This window comes from Lactuca saligna, chromosome 3 (assembly GCF_052625555.1).
Source record: "Lactuca saligna cultivar CGN05327 chromosome 3, ASM5262555v1, whole genome shotgun sequence".
Taxonomy (NCBI): Eukaryota; Viridiplantae; Streptophyta; class Magnoliopsida; order Asterales; family Asteraceae; genus Lactuca; species Lactuca saligna.
The window spans coordinates 116,187,653-116,209,443 of NC_136419.1; the positions used below are offsets into that span (position 1 = coordinate 116,187,653).

General features: G+C 38.7%; 2 protein-coding genes across 2 annotated transcripts; one reads left to right on the forward strand and one right to left on the reverse strand.

Moving 5' to 3' along the window:
- Positions 1-422: 422 nt before the first annotated feature.
- On the reverse strand, positions 423-2,751 carry EMB2744 (Pentatricopeptide repeat (PPR) superfamily protein). The gene has a single exon (XM_078985755.1). The coding sequence runs from the start codon at positions 2,614-2,616 to the stop codon at positions 526-528; it is 2,091 nt and encodes a 696-aa protein (XP_078841881.1). The 5' UTR covers positions 2,617-2,751; the 3' UTR covers positions 423-525.
- A 16,446-nt stretch (positions 2,752-19,197) lies between these two features.
- On the forward strand, positions 19,198-21,273 carry LOC145035905 (uncharacterized). Its single transcript, XM_078984407.1, has 6 exons — positions 19,198-19,338; positions 19,602-19,949; positions 20,100-20,267; positions 20,345-20,468; positions 20,669-20,918; positions 20,988-21,273. The coding sequence occupies exons 1-6, from the start codon at positions 19,198-19,200 to the stop codon at positions 21,271-21,273; spliced, it is 1,317 nt and encodes a 438-aa protein (XP_078840533.1).
- The last annotated feature ends 518 nt before the right edge of the window (positions 21,274-21,791 follow it).

A 21,791-nucleotide genomic window follows, 5' to 3' on the forward strand; every position in this document is an offset into this window, starting at 1 on the left:
TGGATGGTTTTGCAGTTTAATCAATCCATATAAGTTTTAAACGTATTTTTTTTACTAGTTATTCATTTTTTTTTTCAAATTAACCAATTACACATGATATATTATAAATCATAGTAATTTTGTTAAATTGTGCTTCACCAATAATTTTTCAAATTAACCAGTTTTATTATATCTGACCAAAACGTTTAATTTATCATAATTATCATGGTTGAATTGGAAAAAGAATAAAGTATAACTAGTTAAACCATAAAATTGCCCAAAATATATTTTTTTCTAAATAATTTTCCCATTAAGTTATGCTAATTCATTCTTTTGGGAAGACTTTCAATTTGTATTCAAGGCTATCAATTCAAAATATAATCTTTTTTTTTTTTTTTTTTTTTTTTTTTTTTTTTTTTTCATACAACACCATGAACAGAAACTACGCAAACTACTAATAATATTAGAAAGACTAAAACAAGATTTATACACATCAATTAAACTAATCATAATCATAGAACTATATCACCCAAAAATGCTCATTTGTCACCAATAATCTCCACACGAGCAACTTCCATCTTCAAAATGATGAAATTTCTTAACATCTCTTACCACAATCACCCTCTTCGTAACTTTTGAGATTAATTTCATCACACAATGACAATCATCACAAATCCTCAAATTCTTTATAATACGAATTGGCACCTCTTCATGTGTTTTCAATAAAGCATAAGCAACGGCAAGCTTCTCACTATGAAACCCAATATAATCCTCCTTTTGTTCATCTTCAACATCATGCAACACATCACCCGTATCAACCACATACCCAATTTCCTTAATTTTACAAAACAACTCCTTCAACTTTTCAAGAATGTCAATAAACTCCGGATGTTTCTTATCACCCGAAACAAACACATGCGTTTCATTCTTTATCTCCAACCAACTCAACCCGGGTTCTTTTTTTATTTTCCTTTTTTTCATTAATTCACGAACCTTTGTAACCCCACTAAAGTTTCTACCCTTAGCATGAATATTCGACAAAAGGGTATATGTCCCTTCATCTTTAGGGTCCAAATTTATAATAAAGTCTCCAACTTTTTCACCTAAAGTGTAATTTCTATGAACGTTACATGCACTAAGAAGTGTTCTCCAAGCAATTGTGTCCCATTTGATGTTTGTTGATAACATGAAATCGAAAGCTTCATTTAATCGTCCTAATTTGCTTAAAAGTCCAACTATGCAAGTATAGTGTTCTAAAGTAGGGTCCACACCCTTTTGTTTCATTAACTTTTTCAAATAGTAAAACCCTTGTTCTACAAGCCCTAAATGTTCACAAGCAATAAGAACACCAACAAAAGTCACTTGATTAGGATCTTGACCCGATTTCAACATTTCTTGAAATAAATTCAATGACTTTTTACCAAAACCATGATGGGAATACCCACATATCATTGTATTCCATGTTATAATATCACGAGAAATCATACTTAGAAATATCTTTTCTGAAGATTTAATGTCACCTATTCTTGAGTACATATGAATTAAAGCATTTGTAACATTCGTATGACTTATGAAACCTGTTTTCTTTATAAGTCCATGTAACGAGTGTCCATATCCTATAGAGGCTAATCCACCACTAGCATTGAGTAACACAGAAAAGGTAGATTCATTAGGGGCAATATCGTCATTTTGCATGGTGAGAAATAATTTTAACGACTCCTCAAACAACCCATGTTGTGAATAAGCATCCAAGATTGATGTCCATGAAACTACATTTCGAGTTTTACACATGTTAAAAACTTTTCTAGCACTTGAAATCTCTTTACATTTTCCATACATGTTGATGATTGAAGAAGAAACATACACATCAAACTCAACATTGCTTTTTAACAACTTGTTGTGAACTTGTTGCCCTAAGTATAGATCTTGAAGATGAGCACAAAGACTAAATACACAAGTATAAGTCGATTTTTCCCACACCATTTGTTCATCCAACGTTTTCTTTAAGATATCTATAGCTTCAGTAAAGTATCCATTCTTAATAAGTCCATTCAAGATGAGATTATAAGTACAAGTATCAGATCCAGGGATTGAAACTAAAACCTCCATAGCTCCTACCACATCTGACACCATGGAATACAAACGTACAAGTGAGTTTTTCACGTATTGATAGAACACTAAACCAGATTTCATCACGTACCCATGACACTGTTTACCTAATTGAATGTTCCCAATGTTAGAACAAGAAGAAAGAATCGAAGCAAATATATACTCATTAGGCTCGCAAAACTCATCGTTCTCAGAAACCATTGATTTGAACAATCTAAGAGCTTCAAAAGAATACCCGTTTTGGAAAAACCCCGACAGTAAAGAACCCCACGAAACTACATTTCGTTTGGACATTTTATCAAACACATGGCGTGCAGATTCTAGTTCTGCACATTTGGAGTAGAGATCGATCAGTGCGTTAGTCTCGAGGATATGATCGTCGGAGGTTTGATTAGACACAATCAAACGAGCGTGAATTACTTTCCCGAGCTCAAGATTTTTAGTCCCGGCTAAGTATCGTAGGAGTTTGACAGTGTCATGTTCAAGCGCAGTGAAATGTGTCGGCCGTATTAGGGCGGAGATTGCCATAATTCCACCTGAATTGACTATAAAAGAATGACGGAATTGAAAAGCAGCAATGGATGAAAATCAGTAGCCGAAGAAATCATGCTTTTGATCTTTCATTCGTTGTCGCAATTTTGTCTTTGATGATATGTTGTTGTATGTGTTATTTGAAGCTCTGAGATTGTGTCCTTAGGCCCTACCTATTTATCATTCAAGCAATCATGTTGTGCACATGGGTCGGGTTTTATTTAATCCGGATATTCGTATTTAACATCAAGAAAAAATTGGAAGTTTGGTCCATGTGGTTTGTCAAAAATTGAAAGTTTGGTCCAAAAAGTTTTGGTTTGCACTGGTGGTCCAAAAGGTTTGATTTGTTGTGGAATTAGTCCAAAGGCTTAACAGCCGTTTGTGCCCTCCGTTTGTGTGAGGGTATTTCTATCAATTCACACCCATTCCTTTATCTTCTTAAATTAAACCTCATCTTCCTAATTAATTGATACCTACTGCCAAATCCCCTTTGCAGTTCGTCGATTGATTATCACATCACCTTCGTCTTTGTTCGTTACCCAAAAGCCCTAATCTCAAAGTGAAGTTTTTTTTTTTTTTTTTTTTTTTTTTTTTTTTTTTTTTTTTTTTAGTGTAAACATACCAATGTGGAATATAAGGCTCTTAGACAAACCGTTCAATGCAAAGGTGGCGTATGGTAAGGATTTTGTAATTTCTTTGTACATTACATCTTTTGTATGTGAAATCATGCTTCTGAACTTATTTTTGTTGTTGGTTTGAAGATGGCCATCCAACATTATTTACCATCAAGCTATACCATGGAGGTGAGTTCACCAAGTTTCCTGATGTTTAGTACATATTCGACCAGAAGGAGCTCAACATGAGACAACGACGGTGGGTCGAACTACTCAATGACTACGAATGCGAAATTCATTATCATCCGGGTAAAGCCAACGTAGTAGCAGACGCCCTAAGTCGGAAAGAATATTCTGATCGAAGGGTCAAATCATTGACCATGACTATCCATTCGCACCTGTCCACGCAAATTAAGGAGGCTCAGCACGAAGCCTTGAAACCTAAAAACGTGATGAGTGAATCCCTTAGAGGGATGGATAAGAAATTGGAAGTCAAGGGTGGCAGAGCCTTATATCTCATGGACCGCATCTGGACACCGAAGCACGGTGGCTTCAGAAACTTGGTCATGACCGAGGCGCACAACACTAGATATTCTGTCCACTCAGGTTCGGATAAGATGTATCTAGATCTTAAAAAGTTATACTGGTGGCCTAACATGAAAGCAGAGATTGCTACCTTCGTGAGTAAATGCCTTACTTGCGCTAAGGTCAAGATTGAATACCAGAAACCCTCCGGTTTACTACAACAACCTGAGATACCAGAATGGAAGTGGGAGCGGATCACTATGGACTTCATAACCAAGTTACCCAAGACAACGGGTGGACTTGACATCATTTAGGTCATCATCGATAGATTGACCAAGTCTGCACACTTCCTGCTTATCAAAGAAACTGACAAGATGGAGAAGCTTACAATAGCATGCATTCGGGAGATCGTACAACTGCATGGTGTTCCTATATCCATTATCTCCGATAGAGATAGTAGATTCACTTCGAGGATCTGACAGTCACTACAAAGTTCCCTAGGAACAAGGCTAGACATGAGTACAACCTACCATCCTCAGACCGACGGACAAAGTGAGAGAACTATCCAAACACTGGAAGATATGTTGCGAGCCTGTGTGATCGACTTTAGGAAAGCATGGGATACTCATTTACCCCTTGTAGAGTTTTCTTACAACAATAGTTATCACATGAGCATCAAGGCTACTCCATTTGAAGCCCTCTATGGCCGGAAGTGCAGATCCCTTCTGTGCTGGGATGAGGTGGGTGAGACCCAGTTAGCTTAAGGACAAGTTCCTGACAGCACTCTCATAGGTCCCGAGTGTTGGATAAGATGTCTAAGTCCATAACTATTTCTGGTATGTACTTGACCCGACCCGGCATGGTCCATTTGGGTTGCATGGCACCATGCAATTGGATAGACTAAATGAGAGAAATAACGCTTGGAGATTATTAATATATTATAAGTTCTAATATATTAATAATATTATTTGATTAGTTTGATCAAGAATTAATTTAGAATTAATTAAGTGATCAAAAGATAACTAATTAAATATATGGGTTGATTAAGTAAATCATCCATATCTTGTATAGTGGGCTAAAAGGCTCCATGGATCATCAAGTTGGGTTCCACCCATAGGATGCTCCATGGATGCTCCATGGGAGTTACAAACCCATGGGTCATGGAAATGAAGAGTCATGACACATTAGGGTTTAACCCTAGGTGTGTCAACACTATATAAGTAACATGATCTCCTCCCAAATCGGTTACACACTAAGAATCAAGAGGGCTTGGCCGATTTTGAAGAAGTGAGTATTCTCTCATAAGTTCTTCCAAGAGCATTTGGTGTTGTGTGAAGCATTTGAGGCATCACACTTGGGGTGCTAGGCTCACAAGGTTTCAAGGAACACAAGCAACAACAAGGTAAGTTATTCTATCTATACTTTATGTTAAAATTGTTCCCCATGTATGCTAGATAGGAATATAACCTTGGAATTCAACTTTGCATGACAATTAGACAAACATAGATCCAAGGTTATTAGGGTTGCATGTACACTTAGGAAGTGTTAGAATGCTCAAAACCTATCAGTGGTATCAGAGCCTAGGCTTGTTTGTTCTTATTTGTGCTTAAAAGTTGAAAACAGAATCGGAAATTTGCTTTCTGCGAATGGACTCGTCGAGTCTATAGGGGGGACTCGTCGAGTCCATGTGTATCTTCAACCAACTCGGCGAGTCATGTTCATGCACTCGGCGAGTAGGGTCGAATGAGTGCAGAATTTCGATTCAGTTGCTGGAAAAATGAATTAGAAACATTACCTTAAACTGTTTTAGTAAATGTAAACTTGTTTTTGGTGGTGTAATGTCTTGCTAATTCATTTACAACAATTAGTTATCAAAATTACAAAGTTTTATGTAATTTTTGATTGTGTTCATATTCATGTTCTTGTTCTTATGATGTTTTAGATGATCATAGGAATTATTTGTAACCTATTTGGTAGTTTAATTATTGATCATAATGTGTTTTAATGGAGTCCATAACTTATCCTTAAGTTATGGAAAACCAAGAGTCACACTTGAGTTAAAACCATTAAGAAAACACAAGAGTTATAAAAAAAATGAAGAATCTTCATTTTATGACTCTATTAAACTCATAAGTTACAAGAAATGAAAAGTTTTGAAAGTTACAAAACTTGCCCTCAAGTTTTGGAACAAGTAAAGTTAAGTTAAAACTTTAGTTCCAACCCCTAGAATTTTAAAAAGTTAAAATTCAACCCTTATACTTATATTATGATGATTTAATAATTATATATATATATATATATATATATATATATATATATATATATATATATATATATGTATAAGAACAAGTCGTCTTACCGCTAGTACGCCTCATTCACGAAGCCGGTCTATAAGGTGGGTATAAGGTTGTTGCCTATAAAATGGTGACTTAATGGGTGTATATTCTCACCCACCGCTTGCTTGACTGGTGGAGGGTCGTTAGCCGAACGGGTAAGACAAGGACTTATAAATTCTCATTCAAAGTATGATGAATATATAAAGTAACTAAATGTTTATTAAATTCCCAATCTTAGTTACTTTAGGAAAAATGTGAATAAGGTGCTAATCCATGAAATTACACTTTACACTTTGTCTGAGTCGTTGGTGGAGCGTGTGTGTTTAACCGGCACACTAACTTGGACTTAACAAGGTAGGTAAAGGGTGACTTAAGGTTTATTATAGTATCGGTGGAGCGTGTGTGGTTTACCGGCACATCGATTGAGTGATAAACTTTAAGGGTACCAAGTGATTTGCATGGTTACTTCACACCTTGTTTTGTGATCCTCGGCATCCCAGTCACAAAACCTGGAGGGCACTCCCGAGATTGAAACATGCCTTTGAAAAGTTCATTGGATCTCAAAGAATCTAGGAATTTCTAAAACCAATAAAAACTAAATATCTAATATTTCGGTTTTCGTGGTGGAAATTGGTGAATCGTCATTCACCTACCTTTCAAATATGGTATAGCTTAGATTACGGCATACCTCTTCTAAGTTATATTATATTGTGATTGGATCCTAGCCTTAATATTACATTTGGGTGTTTTATTAAGGACTCTCTTAAATCTAAACTAAACTTGTTCTTCTTTTTCAGATGTCTTCAAACAATGCTTCTGGCTCGAATCCTAATGGCTCCTTTACTCTTATGAGTCTGTGTGGGAAAGTCACCTTTGATGGATCCAACTTCAATAAGTGGATCAGAAACATCAGGATGATTACCCGCTACGAGGACAAAGAATATGTCCTTGACAAGGAGCTTAAGGAAATTGACGAGTCCACTACAACTCCCCAGGAGATCGCTGACTTTCATACTCATGAAAGAGATGCAACCAAGGTGGCTTGCATCATGTTAGCCACCATGACAGCTGAACTCCAAAAGTCTTACGAAGACTTCTACCCTTATGAAATGCACCAAGATTTGATGGAAAGATACCATCAAAGTGCACGACAAGAGAGGTACGAAGTCATCTGCTCCATGATAACAACCATGATGAAGGACGGAGAGTCCGTCACGAGCCACATGCAGAAAATGCAAAGGTATGTGGATCGTTTGCTGAAGCTCAATGTGAACTTCCCTGAGGAGCTTGCAATAGATATCATTTTGCACTCCTTACCATCGTGCTATGATCAATTCCGCATGACATATCACATGAACAAGGAAGAGGTCACCCTCAGCAAACTTCAGGGACTTCTCAAGACCGCAGAAACAGGTCTTAAGGGGAAGTCGGTTGCTATCACTCCTACTCCAGACTCAACTCCGGTCTTGGCAATCGGGCAAAGTCGAGGGAGGAAGAGAAAGAGATCTTCAAAGGGTACCAAGGCTCGGACCCTTGATGGCTCTTCTTCAAGTGGAACCAAGAAAGGTTTCATTACTCCTTCTTCTGACCCAAAAGAGGCTGAATGCTTCTATTGCCATGAAAAAGCTCATTGGAAGCGGAACTGCCCAAAGTACCAAGATGTAAAGGATGGGAAAGTCAAACCCAACCATGCAGGTATTTACACTATCATTTCTAATAACTCACCCCATTCGAAATCTTGGGTCCTTGATACAGGTTGCGGTATTCATATTTGTTGTGACTTGCAGGGACTAGGAAGAAGTGAGAATGTGGAGCAAGGAAGAATAAACTTAATCATGGGGAATAGGAAAGTTACACCTGTCACCAAGATTGGAGTTTATACTTTATCGCTAAGTAGTGGGTTAAATTTAGATTTGAATAAATGTTGTTATTCGCCAGAAATGGCAAGAAATATTATTTCCTTTCATGCATTGTACAAACAAGGTTTCACCTTTTCGTTTGATAATGAAGTTGGTTCGGTTAATGCTTTCTTTAATAATGTACTTTATTTTAAAGCATTACCTTGTGATGGTGTGTATGAAGCTGTATCTATTGTAGATAACTTAGGAAATAATGTTTTGTGTATTGATTCTAATAATAATAACTTGGATAAAGCATCATTATGGCATTGTCGTCTTGGATATATAAGCAAGAAACGCATAGGCCAACTCCAAAAGGATGGAGTCTTGGAGTCGTTTGACCTAAAGTCAAATGATAGTTGCGAATCATGCTTACTTGGAAAAATGACAAAGTCACCCTTCACAGGCTTATGTGAAAGGGGTGAAGGTTTGTTGGACCTTATACACACGGATGTGTGTGGACCATTCAAACATGCCACAAGAGATGCTAATCGTTATTATTTGACTTTTACCGATGATTACAGTAGATATGGATATGTCTACTTAATCAAGCATAAGTCAGAGACTTTCGAGAAGTTTAAGGAATTTAAACAGGAAGTCGAGAATCAATTGGGCAGGAACATTAAGATGCTTCGATCCGATCGAGGTGGTGAGTATCTTAGTTCAGAGTTCCTCGACCATCTAAAGGAATGTGGGATTGTCTCACAATTGACACCTCCCAGGACACCGCAGTTGAATGGTGTGGCTGAGAGGCGTAATCGAACCTTGTTGGACATGGTTCGTTCCATGATGAGTCGAGCTTCGCTACCAATCTCATTCTGGGGGTATGCCTTAGAGACTGCCGCCCATATCCTTAATCTAGTCCCTACAAAGAAAGTTGCCAAAACTCCTCACGAGATGTGGACTGGTAAAGTACCTAAACTAGACCACATCAAGATTTGGGGATGCGAGGCTTTCGTGAGACGCGAGACTCATGATAAGCTCGAACCCCGAAGCGAGAGGTGTATTTTCATCGGCTACCCACAGCAATCCTTTGGTTACCTCTTCTACAGACCTAGTGACAATGTGGTCTTTGTAGCAAGAAGAGGAGTCTTTCGAGAAAGAGAGTTTATAAGCCAAGGAGACAGTGGGAGGCAAGTTGATCTTGAAGAAATTCAAGAGTCAAGTGGTGAAGGAACTTCAAACTCTAGCCCTCAACTTGAGGAGGAAACTCCTGTTGAGCCAATTGACGAATCTGTACCTCTGAGGCGTTCCACGAGAGTTAGGAGTGCACCTGAGCATTACTATGGATTCCATATTACTGCAGAAGGTGAGACACTTATTAGTGATGAGACACTAGTAATTCAAGATGACCCTAACAGCTACGAGGAAGCCATGGCGGGCCCCGAGTCTGCCAAATGGAAAGAGGCTATGGACAGCGAGATACAATCCATGTATGACAATCAAGTTTGGAACTTGGTTGAGAATGTACCAGGTCGAAAGACTGTAGGGTGCAAATGGGTCTTCAAGAAGAAGACCGACATGGATGGTAAAGTACACACTTATAAGGCTAGACTGGTTGCAAAGGGCTTCTCTCAAATTCCTGGAGTGGACTATGATGAGACCTTTTCTCCGGTAGCCAAGATTAAGTCTATTCGGGTTCTGTTAGCCATAGCCGCATTTCATGACTATGAAATTTGGCAAATGGATGTCAAAACCGCTTTCCTTAATGGAAAGTTGGCTGAAGATGTTTACATGAGTCAGCCAGAGGGTTTTGTCAGTAACGAGTACCCTAATAGAGTGTGTAAGCTTGAGAAATCCATTTATGGATTAAAGCAAGCACCTCGCAGATGGAATCTTTGCTTTGATGAAAAGGTCAAGGAATTTGGCTTTTCTAGGAGTGAAGATGAATCTTGTGTATATGTCAAGGCTAGTGGGAGTATAGTTAGCTTTTTGGTATTGTATGTGGATGACATACTACTCATAGGAAACGACATTCCAACCTTGCAGGAAGTAAAGTCCTGGCTTGGAAAGTGTTTCGCTATGAAGGACCTTGGTGAAGCTGCCTATATTTTGGGGATAAGGATTTTGAGAGATCGGAGTAAAAGACTAATTGGACTTAGTCAAAGTACCTACTTGGAGAAGGTTCTGAAGAGATTCAGAATGCAAGACTCCAAGAAAGGAGAGTTGCCCATCCAGAGTAGCGCCAAGCTGAGTAAGACACAAAGCCCTAGCACTGAGGCTGAGATAGCAGAAATGAGTCGAATACCTTATGCTTCGGCTGTAGGATCGATCATGTATGCTATGACGTGTACTCGACCTGATGTAGCCTTTGCCTTGAGCATGGTTAGCAAGTTTCAGGGGAACCCTGGCAAGGCACACTGGATTGCAGTAAAGAATATTCTCAAGTACCTACGAAGGACTAAGGACTGGGTCCTTACCCTCGGTGGGAGTGATGACTTGAGAGTTGTAGGGTATAGTGATGCTAGCTTCCAGACTGATAGGGATAACTTCCGCTCTCAGTCGGGCTGGGTCTTTACCCTAAATGGAGGAGCAATTTCTTGGAAGAGTTCCAAGCAAGAGACAGTGGCAGATTCTACAGAGTATATTGCAGCTAGCGAAGCGGCAAAGGAGGCGTTATGGCTGAGGAACTTCATTGGAGACCTTGGAGTTGTACCAGCTATTAAAGAGCCGATGGAAATTTTCTGTGATAGTGAAAGTGCTGTTGCCTTAGCCAAGGAACCAAGGGATCATGGGAGATCCAGACACATCGACAGAAAATACCATTTCATCAGACATCGGATCGAAGAAGGACTCCTCGTGGCAAAGAGGGTATCATCGGATGAGAACCCAGCAGATCCCCTCACGAAGGGACTGACTCGGGTTAAGCATCTCCAGCATGCTCGGAGCATAGGGCTGAAGGATGATATTAGATTTAGTAGTTAGATAATCTCGAAATTTGTAAAGTGTAATTGACATTTGATGATGAATAAAAGTGTTTTATTTATGAGTAAAGTGTTGCTATCTCTTGTCGATCGTTTACTATATTTCTTTTGCATGTTTTGACTTCCAGAATAATTTTGTTTGGTATAACATATTATTCAAACCTCCACAGTCGGTCATATGTCGGAAGTAGGTATGAATCAAGACTGTCATGTTTGGTTGTAGAGGTCTGGGACAAGGCTACAACAATCATGAGTGCTCATAAGTTCTGAGCATTGGACTCAACCCACGCTCACTGGAATCACTTCATGGAATTCTATCTCGAGTGATCGTGAGACGGTAATATCATATAAGTCTTTAAACCTAGAGATATGATTTGTTACTTACAAGTTGGTTATGCATTGATTGTACGAAAAACGCATTGGTAACTCGATGTTATAAAATCGTGCTCTTGTGTGTAATTCAATGAGTAGTAGAACAAACATATGAGTCGAAGTTTATCTGTTCCTTCTTGGATTAGAAGCTGATATCTGGGCCCCTCGATGATTTTGTTTTGACCTATGTACCGGGCCCGGTCAGAACTAAATTGATGTGTTCAATGAAGTTCTTTGTCAAACAAATCGGAAATCGGGAAACAAATGTTGGACAATAAGTAAGACATTGTTCCATGTGTTTGTCCGACTGATATCTAGAACAGAGGATTATATGATCACTTATCTTAAATGGCGTACCATCATCTTCTCAAGTTTCGAGAAACCTTGTAAAGAGCTACGATTGCCGATCGGTTCCTGAAGTCATACTTGCAGTAATAGTTACTAGACTTATCCAAGTGGGAGACTGTTGGATAAGATGTCTAAGTCCATAACTATTTCTGGTATGTACTTGACCCGACCCGGCATGGTCCATTTGGGTTGCATGGCACCATGCAATTGGATAGACTAAATGAGAGAAATAACGCTTGGAGATTATTAATATGTTATAAGTTCTAATATATTAATAATATTATTTGATTAGTTTGATCAAGAATTAATTTAGAATTAATTAAGTGATCAAAAGATAACTAATTAAATATATGGGTTGATTAAGTAAATCATCCATATCTTGTATAGTGGGCTAAAAGGCTCCATGGATCATCAAGTTGGGTTCCACCCATAGGATGCTCCATGGATGCTCCATGGGAGTTACAAACCCATGGGTCATGGAAATGAAGAGTCATGACACATTAGGGTTTAACCCTAGGTGTGTCAACACTATATAAGTAACATGATCTCCTCCCAAATCGGTTGCACACTAAGAATCTAGAGGGCTTGGCCGATTTTGAAGAAGTGAGTATTCTCTCATAAGTTCTTCCAAGAGCATTTGGTGTTGTGTGAAGCATTTGAGGCATCACACTTGGGGTGCTAGGCTCACAAGGTTTCAAGGAACACAAGCAACAACAAGGTAAGTTATTCTATCTATACTTTATGTTAAAATTGTTCCCCATGTATGCTAGATAGGAATATAACCTTGGAATTCAACTTTGCATGACAATTAGACAAACATAGATCCAAGGTTATTAGGGTTGCATGTACACTTAGGAAGTGTTAGAATGCTCAAAACCCATCACCGAGATCATTCGGGAAACGACAGAGAAGATTGTTAAGATTCGTGAACGATTGAAAGCCTCTAGAAACCGACAGAAAAGCTACGCAGACAAACGAAGGAAACCTTTGGAATTCCAGGTGGGAGACCGCGTTCTTTTGAAAGTCTCACCCTGGAAGGGCTTGATACGCTTCGGAAAGCGTGGGAAGCTCAATCCAAGATACATAGGGCCTTTCGAGATTCTCGCTAGAATCGGCCCTGTAGCTTACAAACTCAACCTGACCTGCGAACTTAGTAATGTACATTCTAGTTTCCACGTCTCGAACTTGAAAAAGTGTCTATTTGACGAGATTCTTGTAATCCCACTCGAAGAGATCGAGATCAACAAGAGCCTCAACTTCGTGGAAGAACCTGTAGAGATCATGGACCGAGAGGTCAAGCAAACGAAGCAAATCTGTATCCCGATAGTGAAGGTTCGCTGGAACGCCAAGCGAGGACCTGAATTCACTTGGGAGCGCGAGGATCAAATGAAACTGAAATATCCTCATCTTTTCGCTTAGTTATTTGTAACTAGTTGTTGCTTAAACTCTAATTTTGGGACAAAATTCTCTCTAACGGGGGGATGATGTGACAACCCGAAATTTCTATTTGTTCAAACCCTGCATTTCAATCTAGTCAAACTTACGTCTGCTAACTTTTAGCACAATTTAGAGTATATTTGAGCATTCTAAGCTTAATTCTTCAAAAGAATAAGTGAAAGGAAGTGTCCATTGGAGTGGTAACCTATCAAACTAGCCCTAGTCATCTTCATATGGAGTTTATAGCCAAACCATGTGGGTTTACGGCTGTAAACACATGGTGGCCGTAAACCCCTAGTATATATATATCATGGTTGCAGAAATCGCTAATCGGCCGCTAATCGGTGGACTAGCGATTAGGGATTAATCAGCTAGGCGGGGATTAATCGGGAGATTAATCAGGGACCATTAATTCTTAAGAAAATTATTAAAAAATTTATAAATCTAACTTTAATTCTCCAAAAAAAGTGATTAATCGGCGATTAGGTCCGATTTTGACCTGCATTGACCAAACCTGATTAGGTCCGATTAACTCCGATTAGGTCCGATAAGGCCCGATTAGGTCCGATTAATTCCGAATTTGACCTGCATTGACCAAGCCCGACTATAGTGACCGATTAGCAATAAATCTCATCGGTGGAGGTCCGATTAGCGATTAATCGGCCGATTAGGCCGATTTCAGCAACACTGATATATATATATATATATATATATATATATATATATATATGACATTTGGTCATTTTTCAACCATTCTTCACCTTCCAAACTAGAAAACTCGGATTCTATCCTAAGGATCTTCAAGTTTTTCTTCCAATCTTCACAAATATCTTCAAGATCCTCAAGAACACCAAGACCACTTGTGTGTTTTGGGCCGAAAACTCCCCTTTTTAGGCTTCAAATTGATCAGTGTGTGTGTTCAAGTCTTCACTTGACACCTAGCACCTTATCCAACACTTTCATCCTAACCACTCACTACAGGTGAGTTCATACCCCTTAATCAACCTTTTAAATCATTTTAAATGCTTTTAGGGGGGGGGGGGGGGGAATACAAGTTGAAACTTATAGTTATTATATCAATCGCATGCGATTAATAACTATCAAACAACATATTTACTATACTTTTAACTGTTTTATCAAGCAACTACTTCAAACTCAAATTCTTTTTCATGTTAAACTCTTTACTAAACTCACTTTTATGTATCAAACCTTTTCTTTTACAGCTTTCAAACTTATATATATTCTTAAAACCATGTCTAATACATATATATATATATATATATATATATATATATATATATATATATATATATATATATATAGTTATATAAATACGGTTTGAAGGACTTAGGACTGATAACTCACTTTATTTCCTGTTCCTTGTTTGGTTGTGGACTTAGAGTACCCTGTTATTTGTCCGAGTGTCGTTTGATCCTTAGTTATATATTATGTATATATGTATAGATATAAAGGATTTTTATCTCAGTTCAATACATTCAGTCATACAAACGATTCTACTAGTAAACTATAATAGGTAAAGTTTAGGGATATACTACTCATTTCTTCTAGCTCAATGAAGCATACAAAGAGTCAGTTCATTCATGAGTCAATACTTACTATTATGATAAACTATACAATGATACTATTATGAGAAACTACACGACGATACTATTATGGGAAACTATACGACGATACTATTATGAGAAACTATACGAAGATACTATTATGAGAAACTATACAACAATACTATTATGAGAAACTATACAACTATACTATGATGAGAAACATATAGAGAATACTATAACGAGAAACAACACATTCACTATATTAGTACATACAATACATATACAAGTATACTATAACATAAATGTGAACCACTGTTTCGGGGCATGTCATCACTGCCATGGCCCGATTTGTAGCCAGAATCTTCTGGAGGGAGAGCGTGAGTTTGCGTATAGATCTATACTAGATTGACTATCCTACACCTTTTCTGCTAGCTATAGTGGGACCTACAGGTCTCCGGGTGCCAAATGTCATTACTTCCGACGTCTTTGATCGTCGTGTTTATAGTCGATAGTATGGTACAATCAAATCACATAATACCTTGATATAAATCCGATTTAAGGTAGTTAGTACAACAGTAGTTACTATAATATAACACTATAATACTACATTAATTTCCCCTTTGCATTCAATTTGTGATCATTTCAAATAAAACGATAATGTACAAACTATATTTTATTAATGATAGTTACACTTGGGAAAATTATACACTTTTACAAGAAACAAACATACAAAATAGTCGGGCCTTAGTAGAAGACTACTTTTAGTAGAAAATAAGATTTTCTAGGAGTTACAAACATTTACAAAAATTTACAAACATTTACAAACATTCACTTACTTTTACTACAACGTTTATGTAACGACCCAATTTTCATGTCCAAAAATTTCATTTTAAAATATTACTTTTAGAAAACATTAATAAATAAAAGCATTGTTTGATCATGTCATAACACATCGCAAACCATGTTTTAATATTCAAACCATACAATCCATCAGATATCAGAGTACAATCCCAGTGAATCTCGTAAATGCGGAAACCGAAGAGTGTGTGTGTGACATGCTGCTACCGTGCCGGCTCCTTTCCCCTAGCTGAGGAGGTACCTGAAACCAAAACTGAAACCGTAAGCACAAAGCTTAGTGAGCTCCCCCATAATACCCCATACCATACAACATATAACAAATAACATGCAATTAGGAGATACGGGCCCCGCCCACACTCATGAGGATACGGGCCCCGCCCACACCTCACTTTCTGAGAGATACGGGCCCCGCCCACACTTCGCTACCTAGGAGATACGGGCCTAGCCCACACTCCACTCTCGGAGGGATACGGGCCTCGCCCACACCCAACCGTCAACACATTTCATACAAGTATCACGCAGACAACAAGTATAAACAGTTCTATCATACTGGTATATATCACAATCAACTCGACTAATAGATACGGGCTCGGCCCACACTATAATACAACGTCTCATCTATACGGGCCGGCCTTGGTGCCTTAGACCCGTTACTAATGAAAGGAAACTCACCTCGAAATAGCTGCTGGTCTGTGTGGGAATTGATCACCTACTACTGCTGCTGCTGCTCCGGAAACTCCCCGGCTGTAATTCCCACAATATACTTAATCATACACTGCTAACCGTCCTTTGGGTAAAAAGACCATTTTACCCCTGGTCTAGCCCTAAGTCAAATCGAAGTCAACTTTTAGTTTACCCGACTCGCCGAGTGGATCTCCACTCGCCGAGTCCCTAGCAAACTATTGTCCTGGGTCCCTGCTTCTACTCGTCGAGTTGGGCTATGACTCGATGAGTTTTTCTTCTAAACTGTCATTCAACTCCTTCATCCTACTCGCCGAGTCGTATGAACAACTCGTCGAGTTCATCTTCATCCGAAGAACACATATGCTAAGACTCGCCGAGTTGTATGAACAACTCGCCGAGTCTGTTCTTGATCTTATGAAGATTGCCTTGGACTCGCCGAGTCAGGGCATTGACTCGCCGAGTCCTAACATGGGTGAGTTCAGCTCCCAACTCACCGAGTCACCCCCTGTGACTCACGGCTCAACTCGATACATCATGAAGGGACCAATTCGGTGACTCGCGACCAGACTCGCCGAGTCACCTATACGACTCGCCGAGTCGTCGCCATGCATCCACCAAATACACCGATTTACTCGATTTCAGTCCATGCCATTCATAGATCTGGACTTCTAGGACACAAATCACACGTAAAGTTTCCAACTTTACGTGTGGATACTCACTAATATGGATTTTAGGGTTCAAAATGCCTCAAAAGGTTAGATCTAGGATGAACAAGCCACAAGGGGCCATAAAGCTAACAGATCTGAGCTCCTGGAGCTCAATCTTGCCTAGATCTAAAGGCCAATCCACTTATTACGAAACATTAAGCTCAAACAAGCTTGAGGAATTGCTCAAGAGTGCCTTAAATGAAATCTTAAGCATAGAAACAGGGGAAAAACGAGATATACCTCAATGATACAGCTGAAAAACACAATGATGCTTGGATGGCTCTCCTTTCTCTTAATCTCCTTCCCCTTCTTGCCTCAAAACCTTCAAGAATGCACACAAGAGCCTCAAATACACAAGAACAAGCTTAGGACGAGGGTTGGGAGCTCTGGGGGTGAATGGGGGCTGGCAAGGGGCAGATATGAGGTTTAAATAGGGAGCAAACCCCTAAAACTTAGGGTTTCATCCAACAGCGGTGACTCGCCGAGTCCAGGATATGGACTCGCCGAGTCGCCAACTTAAACGTGTCCTGGGTCTCGTCCCTACTCGCGAGTCGGACCCTGTGACTCGCCGAGTCCAAGGCTAAAATAGGGCAATACTCAAATAAAATTCACATACCGGAAACCAGGTGCTACAGTTTACAAACTCATATTTCAAACACTGTTACAAACATTTTGATGCAAACAATGACACAAATTACTTATGAACTCACCAGCCGTAAAGCTGATAAACTCTTTCAAAATAAGTTGTATTCTCAGGTCATCAGTAGACAGGTACCGATGCCAGCTTTTGAGAAGATGGAGCGCATTTAAGACTCATCTTATATTTTGATTTACATTTTTGGTGTCTTATAAACTATACAGAACACTTGTATTAAAATACATTATTAATGCAATGGATGATGTTGTTTGCTTGTTTACTATTATTCTGTGTTGTGATACTGTACATGACGTCCTCCACCCTCGAACGTTTCCGCCGTTCCGGTTTTGGGGTATGACACCTTCGGCCCTAAGCAGCTTCGGTCCGAAATGGACCTTCGGGTTTGGTTCTCGTAGAAGGTTCGGTTCTAGTCCTTGGTTCTTAGTGTTTCGGTTCTAATTGACTGTTTTTCACATACACTTCCCGTTTTGAGTGTCTTTTCACCAAGTTAAGTGTTGGGATGCCCCAAATGATTATAAAAAGTTGAAATAAGTTTTGAGAGATATTTGGGAGAGATTTTGGGAGAGATTTGAGAGAGATTGAGATTGATAAAGAGAGATTTAAAGAGGATTCGTTTGTGACCTTTTGGAGTGTTTAGGACGCAAGTGTCATAAACCCCGTTAAGCCTCGTTATGAATGTTATACTCCCCTGAGGGTATGGAATAATGTTTTGTCGAGTAGATTCATCACTTACCCTGATTAGGGTTTATATTTTCCGAACAAGTGAAAACTCTAAGTGATACTTTGTATCGAGATAGCGAGTTGTACAATAGGAGACATAATGAAAATCCCTAATATACGAGGGTTAGCTGAGTTGATCGGTTTGACTTATTGACTTTGTTTGACTTTGACTTGACCGGAAATTGACGGTTGTCACATAGGCAATGATGATGATTTATGAAATTTTGCCTAATATGTGCGTGATCACAAAATCATGAGGGTATATACTGAACATGGTGAGATAAAGTTACTTACATACTTTATGAATCCTAAACCTGTTAGGAAGGTAACTATTGTATAAATGGATGAAATAGATGAAAATGATGGTAATGAAAACCCCACAACTGAGGTACAAGATTTACCAATCCCACATACATCATCCCCTATTGAGGTACAAACTTTACATGATGAGGTTCATGACAGACAAAAAGAGCTTATTGCCAATGACTTTATTGAGGCAGCTACATAATTTGATATTAGTTTGTATCAAAAGATATTGCAATCAAATACAGATGTTTGTCAACATGTACAAGTAGAAGTGGAAGAACATGTTGAAAATGAAGTGGAAGAACATGCACAAGTAGAAGTAGAAGAAAATGCACAAGATGAAGTGGAACTGGAACATGAACATGAGGCTGCCATGGAAGATCACTTGGATAATTACATGGAGACTGAAATGGAAGGTAACTTAGAAAATAAGCATGATAATGGGAGCATATATGATAGGGGAGAGGGTAGTCACTATGATGAGGAAGATAACAGTGAGGACAATGAGGACAGTGATTGGGTGGATGAGGAGAATATCATTCCTGAAGTTGAAGTGCATATAAGGGATTTCCACATGACTATTGATACTGAAGCAGAGTTTTTTTGAGAAAAGACTAAGGGATAACATGAAGAAAGATAGAAATCAGGAGCATGAAGATATGGAGTTGGATGTAATTGACAATGATGAATGGGATTCAACAGATGATGATTCTGAGATGGGCAAGAAGAGAAGACAAGTTATAAAAGAATTAGGTAAGGAAAAAAAGGTGTTCTTTAGGAGAAGTTCATACACTAACATTTCGTATAGGACAAAAATACAAAAGTAAAAAAGAGCTGAAAGATAAGATTGCCCATCATGCCTTGGAAACTAGGAAGAATCTTTTTATTAAGAAAAATGATAAACGTAGGTTGCGGGCCACATATAAAGGAAAAGTATTATTTAATGAGGGGTAAGTGGATGGACCTACCACTGGGAAGAAAATTAAAGGCAAAAGTAAAAAAGACAAGTATTGAACTGTCTTGTCAGTAGGTTTTACAAGCATCTAGGAAAAGTGAGGAAGAAAGTTGGTGTGTGAAAACGTACCAACCTGAACATTCATGCCTCAATACAAGAAAGGTAAGAATGGCCAAAAAAAAGTTCATCTCTAAAGAGCTTATGGATCTAGTGGAATCTAACCCAACTGTGCCAATCAAAGTTGTACAAGAACTACTCCATAAAAGATTTCAGGTTAGCTTCTCCAAAGATAAGATATTCAGGGCTATAGCAGATGCCAAAAAACATGTGATGGGAGATTACACAAAACAATGTGACGTGCTGAGAGATTACATACTAGAGTTGCAGTCCACAAATCTTAACACAACTGTGAAACCGGAACTGGTTCAACAACCAAATCTTGTGAATGCAACTTCAAGATATTTTCAAAGGATTTATATTTGCTTAGGTGGAATGAAAAAGGGGTTCAAAGCATGCTTAAGGGATTTTATTGGTTTAGATGGAGCGTTTATGAAATGAGCTTTCCCAGGGCAGATCTTGATTGCAGTTTGCTTAGATTCTAACAATGGTATATACCAATTGGCATACGCCATTGTTGAGTCTGAGAACACACAAAGTTGGAAATGGTTTCTAGAGTACTTGGGAGATGATCTGGGCCTGTCACAACTTTCAAACTTCACTTTCATAAGTGATAGACAAAAGGTAATAAATTTACTTGATGTATTTTAGTTTTCTTATTGCACTTGTGTTATACTAACCACAATTTAATGACTTTGTAGGGCTTAATTCCAGCCATTGCACAGTGGCTCCCAGTTACTGAACACAGATTTTGTCTCAGACATATCTATGAAAACATGAGGAAGAGATGGAGAACTACTGAGTACAAAGATAGGTTATGGAACTGTGCCAAAGCAACAATAGTGCAATAATTCAGCCGTTTAATGAAGGAGTTTAGTGAATATGCCAAAGAATCTTATGAATGGGTGAAGAAGATCCCACCACAACACTAGGCTAGAAGCCATTTCACAAGTAGACAACTCTCAATTCAATGATAAATTACATATATTTGGTGTATGTTGTTCTAAGTTACAATTATCTTGCAGGTAGACTAATCACATACATGTTTTTGAATAACCTTTGTGAAGTGTTTAACAGTAAACTGATAGAAGGGAGGGATAAACCAATAATCACATGCTTAGAGTACATCCAGGAGTACATGATGAAGAGGATTTGCAATGTGATCAAGGTTCAACAGAAGTGTGTAGGTCCATTGACTCCAACAGCAACAAAGATCATGGAAACAAACACAACAAATGCTTCTAACTACATAGCCAGGTGGAATTCCTCAGACAAGTATGAAGTATAAGGACCATGGCAAGATCAACATGTTGATGACATGGGCCAAAGGGTATGCAACTGTAGGAAATGGGAATTAACAGGATTTCCTTGTAAGCATGTGATTGCAGTCCTATTTGATAAAGTTGACAATGGTGAGGATGTGGGTGAACTTTACACTTATGTACACAAGGTGCATTGGCTTGAAACTTGGAAAGAAGCTTATTCCTACAAGATAGAACCAATCAAAGGTCGTATCATGTGGCGTGTTAGTGATTGTCCCATGAAGATCAGCCCTCATCCACATCATAATCAACCTGGTAGGCCCAAGAAGAAGAGGCAAAGATCCATGAAGGAAATATCTCAAAGTTAAGCTCAAAATCAGAGTGAAAATCAAAGTCAAAGTCAAACAGTTGGTGCTAGTGGTATAGATGGTAATGGTTCAGGGGGCAGTGAAAAACTCACAAGAAAGTTCATTATTGTCACTTGTAGCAAGTGTAAAAACAAGGGACATAATGCAAGAACCTGTAAAGGGCAAGGAGGAAATTGATGTGTTGACTTGTTGGATTAAGACTGTGTAATGTGTTGTTACTCAGCTAGCCAGAGGGCAAGTCCCTGATAGCACCCTTACGGGGCCGGAAATCATAAGGGAAACCACAGAAAAGATCATTCAAATTCGGGAAAGACTAAAAGCGTCTCGTGATCGACAAAAGAGTTACGCGGATAAGCGACGCAAACCTTTAGAATTCTAGGTCGGAGACCGAGTACTACTAAAAGTTTCCGCCTGGAAGGGGATGATACGTTTCGGTAAATGGGGGAAACTAAACCCAAGGTACATCGGTCCGTTCGAAATCCTTGCTAGGATTGGTCCTGTGGCATACAAACTCTGAC

Bases quoted from the DNA above. Each gene is read 5' to 3' on its own strand.
- EMB2744 (XM_078985755.1), bottom strand. From the start codon at position 2,616: ATGGCAATCTCCGCCCTAATACGGCCGACACATTTCACTGCGCTTGAA.
- LOC145035905 (XM_078984407.1), top strand. From the start codon at position 19,198: ATGAAGAAAGATAGAAATCAGGAGCATGAAGATATGGAGTTGGATGTA. The intron at 19,339-19,601 runs GTGTTCTTTAGG...TCTTGTCAGTAG, and splicing joins AATTAGGTAAGGAAAAAAAG to GTTTTACAAGCATCTAGGAA. The intron at 20,469-20,668 runs GTGCCAAAGCAA...ATTATCTTGCAG, and splicing joins CAAAGATAGGTTATGGAACT to GTAGACTAATCACATACATG.